We start from the raw sequence: 8,897 nt of genomic DNA, 5'->3' as shown, positions 1-8,897 counted from the left end.
TTATTATTATTATTATTATTATAATATATATATTTTTTATCATAGCAGCAAGACAGTAGTGGAGGGCTTTAATGAGGCACGTTGTATTTTCAAAGAGAAGGAGGCCGGCTGTACCATCTGCAACTTGAAAGTAATGGAATATTTCAGGCTTTCAGATGCCATTGAATAATTATGTACACATCATAAAAACATATTAATTGCGCAAAAGTTTTTTAAAAAGTGGAGAATTTTGGAAAAGAGAAGAGAGTGGAGTCAGATAAGACAAGGGAAGTCGCTGGGGGAGGAGATTGGACTGGGGCAGTGCAGGGTGGGATGAAAAGGATTGAGAGCAGGTCCCAATTTCCACTATTTATGCTTATGTAATAAATACACCGCTCATTAAAAAAGAGGTTAGCTGACCAGCTGGTGTGGGGTTAATTACCTTGCTTCATGAACTGCCTACCAATACAATAACTAGACCACAGTTGTGTCATGAGGCACCGTTAATGTTTGCCCTTCAACAAGAAAGATATATGATCTGAAGAGTCGTTCACATTTACAAATTGTGAGTAATAAACGAAGCACAAATTGAAAGTGAGGAAGAGCAAATGAAATCACAAAATAAACCATAAAGCATCCTTTGGAGTAATAATATTAATGGTTCAGAAAACAATGTATTCAGAGGAAGAAGAATCTGTAATTTATGAGGAAACGACTGTGAATAGATTAGGATGTCTGTAACAGGCTTTGGTGTTGGAAATGACCGAGACAAGAAAAAAATGAAGTTTCAATGACCTCACCAGCGTGGTGAGGATGTATCTGTAGTATGTCGACAACATACGTAGGCCTGCTGCCTGGGAGGGTGTGGGGGACATTTGGGGTAAAGAAAGAATCAGAGATAAGCATGTGAATTTCAGGCAAGTTGTAACAGCGAGCTTAAGGAAATTGGGATGGATTTTTTGGGATGATGGGTACAAAAGTGTGATATATACAAAACGGTTGAGCAACTTGGCACAATGGGAGAAGGAGTGCTATAGCATGGTGTGGAACGATGAGACATATCAAAGGAGTGTTGAAGCATGTATATATGCATAGCTTATAAATTAGAGAGGTGTGTAAAATCTTGTAATGTAAATTTTAGGTGTCATAGGGCACACAGTCACAGTCACGGTGTGACAGAAAGTGCTGCATACAATCATGCTGGCTGTATGAGGTCCTGATTGGGCCTGTATGAGACATGATGACTAGAGTAGCTGAACAATGAGTCAGGATGAAGACCGACGATGTGTATCGAGGTGCAGCTGGGTGAAATGGAGTGAGGTTAAGTGTGATAAAGTGAGTCGAGGAGGATACAGCCAAATGTGTGGGATTCATAACAAGGGCATGTATGAGGGGCAAGCAGGACACACACACACACACACACACACACACACACACACACACACACACACACACACACACACACACAGAGAGAGAGAGAGAGAGAGAGAGAGAGAGAGAGAGAGAGAGAGAGAGAGAGAGAGAGAGAGAGAGAGAGAGAGAGAGAGAGAGAGAGAGAGAGAGAGAGAGAGAGAGAGAGAGAGAGAGAGAGAGAGAGAGAGAGAGAGAGAGAGAGAGAGAGAGAGAGAGAGAGAGAGAGAGAGAGAGAGAGAGAGAGAGAGAGAGAGAGAGAGAGAGAGAGAGAGAGAGAGAGAGAGAGAGAGAGAGAGAGAGAGAGAGAGAGAGAGAGAGAGAGAGAGAGGATTGTAAAAGACTATCAAATATGTGAAAATATGGTGCACGAGCATTGTACAAAGTTGGAGTAGAAATGGTGTGTGTTAAAAGGTGTGCGAGAAAAGGCCGAAGGCCCAGGTAAATGCACTGGGTTGAAAAATTGCTTTTTCACAGATTTCTGGATGTGAATTGCAGTTGTGTGGTTGGTTGAGTACCGTATGAAGGATGGCCAGCGCACGTGGTGCCGAGGCATCGATGATGATCGTGCTGATCTTGTCCTCCCTAATTTCCTTGAGTAGAGGCGTGGGATCCGCTCCCTCTGGGACGAGGCGCACACTGAATCCCTCGCGTGAGATTGGAAACCTCCTCATGAGCTCCTCGTGCCTCAATAGGCCTGTGTGGATGAGAACAATTGAATATTTGCCACCGATGCAGCAGTTCTCCTTTGATACTCTTTAATATTCACTTGCACCGTATAATTTTGTTATTTTCAGGGGTGGAACCATGACGTTGAAATTGGCGAAATGGTTTATTTTGAATAAGAATTCACAATTTGCAATGAGACTCATCAAGGAAAGGACCATCCATGTAAGAACGTCCAAAGTAATCCATCGCTCTGAACCACTGCCATTACATTCCTGATTGCTTTCATAAAGGGTAACTTGTAATTAGTCGCTAAAAACTCATACGTACTAATTCACAATCATTTCGATCCAGAGCCACCTTTTGACATTCACATAAAAAATGTTTAAAGCTGGCCATGCAGCAGAGAGTGAGGTAGTTGGTATCATGAGAAAGTGTGGTGGTGGATCACATGGTTACTGTTATCACGAGAATTTCTACAGTCAGCCCCATCGGGTAACGCTACGCTGGTTGAAATGTCTGCACCGCGTTCACATGGACTTTCTCTGTACTGTGCTACGGTAGATCTAACCTATAGACAGACACAAGCTGACAAAACTAGCATTTATCGATTGGGCCTGCATGAGACTTGATGACAAGAGTGAACTCGCCTTCAGAAGTCTGCTTTATAAGCAGTGGAGAACCCATTTTCAAACGTTTCATCCGAGAACTCTCTTACTCCCATTTATTTTGACCTTTCATATGATATTTTTGTACTTGATTTAATTCAAGTTAAGGATTTCTCTTGACCACCAAAAATTGGCCAGGCGACATATCATGACTGACTTTGTAAGCACATGCACACACTCACAGTCGGTCTGGGTACACAGCAGGCTGCAGATTGAATGATTGAATGCAGTGAGCAAGCTGGCAACCGCACGGCTAATATCCGCTGGGCTTGGGAAGAGGTTAACGGAGGAGCCACGAGGAGACTGCACCGGTGTGTTCCCCTCTGGGCCCAACTTTACGTGGGGAATCTGTAGCACACACACCGAACACACACCCATGATCGCAATATCAGCACACAATGGTATTAAACCGGTGGAACAAACCCTTGTGTCCAATAAACATCAACACAAAGGACAAGGAAGGAACTGCCTTTTACAGACTGCAAAAGCTAAAATGTATAGAATTAATTTTTTTCTGAGTTTACATAGATCTGCAATTTGCAGAAATTTTGTATTTACCTCAAAATTTGCTCTACCTTAACCACCGATTTCTGGAAATAAAATTGATATATAATGGAGGCAAAGTATGCATGAAAGGGTGGGGCGGAGGAGGAAGGGGGGAGGGGAGGTAGGAGGGTGACAAATTTTCAAAAACTCCAATAAGTATGCCTAAATCGATAAAAATGTCATAAAATATAGGTAGCAGGAAATGATCGATTCAATGGAGTCAGAGCTATTCAGATCTTGGAAAACCATGGAAATACTTCAAGAGAAAATGCCAACAGAAAGAGCCAATAGTAGCACAAGAAGAAAAATATTGGATTCCATTTGTCAGAATGGAAGATATTGTGCCCGTAGGGTTGGTATTTGCTCGTAATACTAAATCATCAGAGTATTCCAGTTTTTTGGTGTTATTGGAAACTGTCTGGCATACACTATCTTTTCAGTTGTTGTGCTATTTCTCTAAGTTTAGCTGAATGAATAACACCTGTAATCATTTCATTCAAAAGTACCAGTGATAAAGCTTGGGAGTGATGAAAGCCAAATGGTATATATCATCAAAGGAACCTCACTTATGTCTTTAGGACACTTGTAACCAACTTGTGAACAATTATGCCCTTCACCCAATTAAAATGTTGAAAAAGCCTTCCTTTTGATTCATTCATTTCAATTTTTAATCACAATTACAACGAGAATGGCACTCAGTACGGCGCGTACCTCCGCAAGGATTAACAGTTTACGTTTTGTATCCCATTGATAGGCTACATTCAGATGCAGATATTCACCAAAATTAAATCAATTCGTTCTCGTTCCACCCCAAATCTGTCCACCAAGTTTCGTCCGCATCTGTCCTGAACGTTTTTTAGACATAGTGCTACTTATCGTTTTTGGCCCAATCTCTCAATGGCGAAGAATCACTTAAAAAAATTCTCAGATCTTGATAAATCGAATCGATTCTTCCTTGTTATACACACAAGCTATCCACCAGATTTTGTCTGAATCTGTGAACAACTCCTCGAGATATCCTGCTCACAGAAAAACAGGGAAGAAAACAACCTCTGTCCACCTTTGGTGCTGGAGGTAATTTTTAACGAATGTTTAAAATATCTCATAAAAATAAAAGCAAATAACATTTGTATCCTCTTCTTTACTTGACTTCTGATCTCCATCACTGTTCCTCCCTCCAAAGCCCGATTACACAAAACACGCCATTTCTGAAAGCTTACGCAATGCGTTTAAATTGGCAGTTAAACAAATAAGTTCATATTCGTGTATTTTTTCATTAATCATAATAATCAACTTTCCAAATTGTGCGACCTTCATCTGTACTTCAAGGCTGGGGGGCACTGTGACCTATTTTGCTCAGTCTGATGGAGACACCATGTTGATGAGAGAAAATGAGATATTAAGCACCGTTCTTAAAATGTGCAGCACTCGGTGGAGAGCATATCTCCATCAGGCTGAGCAGTTTACGTTTTGTATCTCACTGAAAGGCTGGACCTTGATCCGGAACGGAAACAAAATCTAATCATCTTGTTCTTTGTGGCATACCCAACTCATCCACCAAGTTTTGCCACAACTCGTCCACAATTTTTTGAAACATTATGCTCAATAACATTTTTGGCCCCCATCTCTCATTGGTGAAGAATCACTTCAAAATTAAAAACAAATTCTCATGTCGGGTTCTTCATCAAAATCGAATCATTTTGTCCTTGTTAAGCACTCAAACTGTCCACAAAGATTCGTCCAAATCCGTCCATAACGTTTTGAGATATTCTGCTCACAGACAGACAGACAGACAGCCACCTCCGGTGGCGGAAGTAACAACAATTGATTTGGGTTATCCCGTTTGGTATATTCCAATTTGAGGACGTCACTCAAGATGTTGAGATCCCTGTTTCAAATCTTCAACACTGTTATGATTTGTCCATTGTAAACTATAATGCCTTTGTAAATCATGGAAAGGATGCTGATATCTACGATTCGTGTGCTTGTCCTAGATGTGATACATGCACAAGTTTCTCATTGGGTCTTACACAACAAAAGGAGTGCTGGTAAACCTGAGAAAGGAGAATAAGGCCAGGATGAAAAATCTACATTGATCATTTAAGATTCTTGTGAATGCTGAAAAACATTTTGTAAATGTTAAGTTTGGATGTCTAAAAATTAAGTTGCATGCCTCATTAGATCGATTCCAAAACCTTTTTCACAGATAATTACACAATCACAAATCAGCATTTTCCCAATATACATATATCATGATCCCATCTGATATGTTGCATGCTGTCAGATCCAGTGAGCATACAGTAACAATGATTGTGTGTACAAAAGTACCACAAATTAATTAATCCATGACATGTGTCTGTGTATGTATGGATGTAATTGAAATGTTGCTGTGCACCTGCAATGCAGTTTATTACATGATGCACACAAAGCAAAAGTGGGGTTAAGCAATTGGTTCACTTCTGTCTGTCTGTCTGTCTGTCTCTCCACAAATGTCAGTTTTCGAATCTGAACTTCTATTGAACGATCGAGAAACAACTTCATTTCAGTTGAATGTTCTATTTTGAACACAAATTGCAAAACGAACCTGCAGTTTAGCTGTACTTTGGTTCTGAATTTGTTCCACGTACATGTGCAGAGAGGAGTGAGATAACAATTTTAAATCATTGCAAACAGGAAACTTGCTGTTTTTATGGACTTCATGGAGGAAACAAATAACAGCCACGAAGAACTAATGCAATGTATTGGAGAAGATGATGTATCAGACGCTACAATAATGGTGGGAAACTTTTAGAAAAAAAAATGTAATTCTGCAGCCTTGAACATTTCTACTTCATTTCAATTGCTTTATATACCTGAACACTGTGGAACACAATCGCCTTTTCAATACCTTCAAAACCCTTCCATTTAGCAGTACTTGGACAAAATATATCGGCATTTTACGGTCATCACGACTAATAATATCTGCTGCTCGTAAACTCTGCCCATGTCCTTGTATCTCAAGACAGCACAGGGTAAGGTGTTCCATGAACTCTCTAGTTTAATATGTGGTAGTTGTCAATTGGCTGCCAATTTCTGTCGGCTGAGACTTATGTATATAACCAGTCGGTGTCTCCTCCATAACTCCAAAACCATGAAACCTAGCGGCCCCAAGCTTTGCATGCATACTAAGGGCGACTCCAAAGGAGTGCATGATGAATTAATACTCGGTGTTTGGATATCTGGATAAATTTGAACACCCCTTTTGAAGATAATTTTATGGGGTGCTCATCATAAGAAAAAACAAAATAACCCTTTACAAAAATGGTGGCGCGTCATCTTGGTCAGCTCTCTGTCAGCTCGCTGGGGTCGAAAGCCACCATTTTGTCCGGCCCGCTCAACAATACCTTGACTTGGAATAGGCTGCAACAGCTTCTTAACGATAAAGCGCTCAATTTCCTTTTTCCTCATAAACATTGAATGTCTGATCTGCATACCGATGAATCGCTGCATACATCGCTTTTGAAAGTGCTATAGTTTTCAAATTAGGAGCTTGGAATGATTTTATGCAATATATGATGAGATTTTCCATGATGGATTCTCACGAACAAATTAAAGTATATAATCGAAATACGATTTCGACTTTGAGGATCGGATCTCATGAACAAATAAATGTCGAAATGTGGTGTGAAATATGAAAATATAAATAAACTAGAAGGGCCCTCGGTAGAGCGCATACCTCCACCACCTCATGCCTGATCCACGAGAACATGTCCGGTCCAATACATTTTTGAAATATCATGCATTTATCATTTTTGGCCCTATCTCTCAATGGTGAATGGCCATTGGCCATCTCTCAATGGTCCTATCTCTAAAAATTAAATAAATCTCATATCCAGGTCTGGATTCGGATCTTCACCAAAACTGAATCAGTTTGTCCTTGTCACACACCCACCCAACCTGCCCACCAAATTTCATCCAGATCCGTCCACAACCTTTTGAGATATCCTGCAGACAGACAGACAATCAAGAAGAATACATCACGCAGAGCACGATACTTACAAAATCCAAAAAACAAATTTGACCTCGAAAATAATTGGTGGTTGAATTGAGTGACCTGATATCCAACTCCTCTTCCAATTTCAAGTGAATGGGATGAAAATTGAGGATTTTAGAAATACCACTTTAGTTGTTGACCTTTGGCCTATTGTATGTTGACCTTTTGGTCCATGTTGACCTCAAATAATTTGCCGGTTGAATTCAGCGACCCGAAATATTAATCATCTTCAAATTTCAAGTCAATTTGAAGAAAATTTAGGATTTTAGAAATTTCACCAAAGTTGTTGACATTTAGTCTCTCTTGACCTTTTGACCTCTTGACTTCAAAAACAATAGGCTTCTTGCTTATGTCAAAGTCTAGCATGTGGTGAAGTTTCATGAATATCGGTTTTAAATCGTGACCTGTAGGTGATAGACAGACAACAGGCAGACAGAATATAACAAAATCGACTGACCAATATACTTGAAAACTCTTCGATTTTGCAAGTAACAGGTAGACAGAGAGGGGTGAAAACATAACCTCCTTCACCTGCGGTGGCGGAGGTAATTACCAGTAAATCAACAATTCATCTAAAGATGTTTCTGCATCTTTTTTTTTTTTTTTTACAAATGTTAGTGTATTCCTGCTCACGTTGCGGACCCGATCAGACCTGTACACGCGCAGGTACAAATTCGGAGAAAGGGGTCGGATCCAAAACACATGGGTAACCACCCCCGGTGTGCTTGATTATCCTGTTTCCAAATCTTAAATAACAGTTGTTCAAGATAATTCCAAAATGTAAGAACAGCACATTTTTTTTTTTTAACTACATGAAAATTGACTTTCCTTTACAGACCAGTGTGCTCCTTTTGTCATAGACTCTAATGTACATTTCACTTCCACCGGTAAATGCTTTATCTATATTGCTTTGTGCAATGTGGTCACGAGTTTATTAGGACCCTGGGAGGACTCCGTTTTACGTTCTGAAACCCGCATATGAAGATACCAATCAAGGACACGTGTGTGTGTGTGTGTGTGTGTGTGTGTGTGTGTGTGTGTGTGTGTGTGTGTGTGTGTGTGTGTGTGTGTGTGTGTGTGTGTGTGTGTGTGTTTCAAGGGTGATAAACACAAAACAATAATAGTTCAGTCGTGAAATTTTGTTGAATAATATTGATCACATTGATCAAGTTATACAGCAAGTAACATCAATGATGGTCAAACTGTTCTGGGTGACATGCCGATACCGTCAAGTTTGATGTGCAAATGCGGTGTATCAATTGGTTCCTTGTGAATGAGGACATCAAACCAGACAAAATTCACAGGACACTTTCTGCACAAGTTGGCGATGCCCGTCACTGAGGGTGTTGCGTGCTTCGATGGTGTAGTCAGTGAGAAAGCTGCTGTAAAGTGGTGCACACCTATAAACAAACATTCTCACATGCAATCAACCGCCGTCACTCAAGCAAACATTAAATGTTTTGAACGACACTTTTGGAGAACTGCCGCCCAAATCACTAAAAGTGGAATTGCAGAAAAATAGGTTTCGTTGCTGTAAATGTCGAAACAATCGCTTATTCTGTCTGATTTTAAATTTAATAAATTGACTGCAACAT

At 40.2% G+C, this 8,897-nt stretch overlaps 1 protein-coding gene across 2 annotated transcripts in view; it reads right to left on the bottom strand.

Moving 5' to 3' along the window:
• The window catches only part of GRIK5 (glutamate ionotropic receptor kainate type subunit 5), a 487,066-nt gene that overhangs the window by 305,190 nt on the left and 172,979 nt on the right, over positions 1 to 8,897 (bottom strand). For both annotated transcript variants that reach the window (XM_085875712.1, XM_085875713.1), the window contains exons 5-7: positions 2,906 to 3,071; positions 1,908 to 2,086; positions 780 to 833 (exon numbers count right to left, since the gene is read on the bottom strand). In XM_085875712.1, the coding sequence (XP_085731838.1) occupies positions 780 to 833; positions 1,908 to 2,086; positions 2,906 to 3,071 (399 nt within the window). The remainder of the gene's footprint in view (positions 1 to 779; positions 834 to 1,907; positions 2,087 to 2,905; positions 3,072 to 8,897) is intronic.

Source organism: Eptatretus burgeri, chromosome 3 (assembly GCF_056783735.1).
Source record: "Eptatretus burgeri isolate ZD-2024b chromosome 3, Ebu_testis_v1, whole genome shotgun sequence".
NCBI classification, from domain to species: domain Eukaryota; kingdom Metazoa; phylum Chordata; class Myxini; order Myxiniformes; family Myxinidae; genus Eptatretus; species Eptatretus burgeri.
This window is presented reverse-complemented; position numbering and strand designations above follow the sequence as displayed.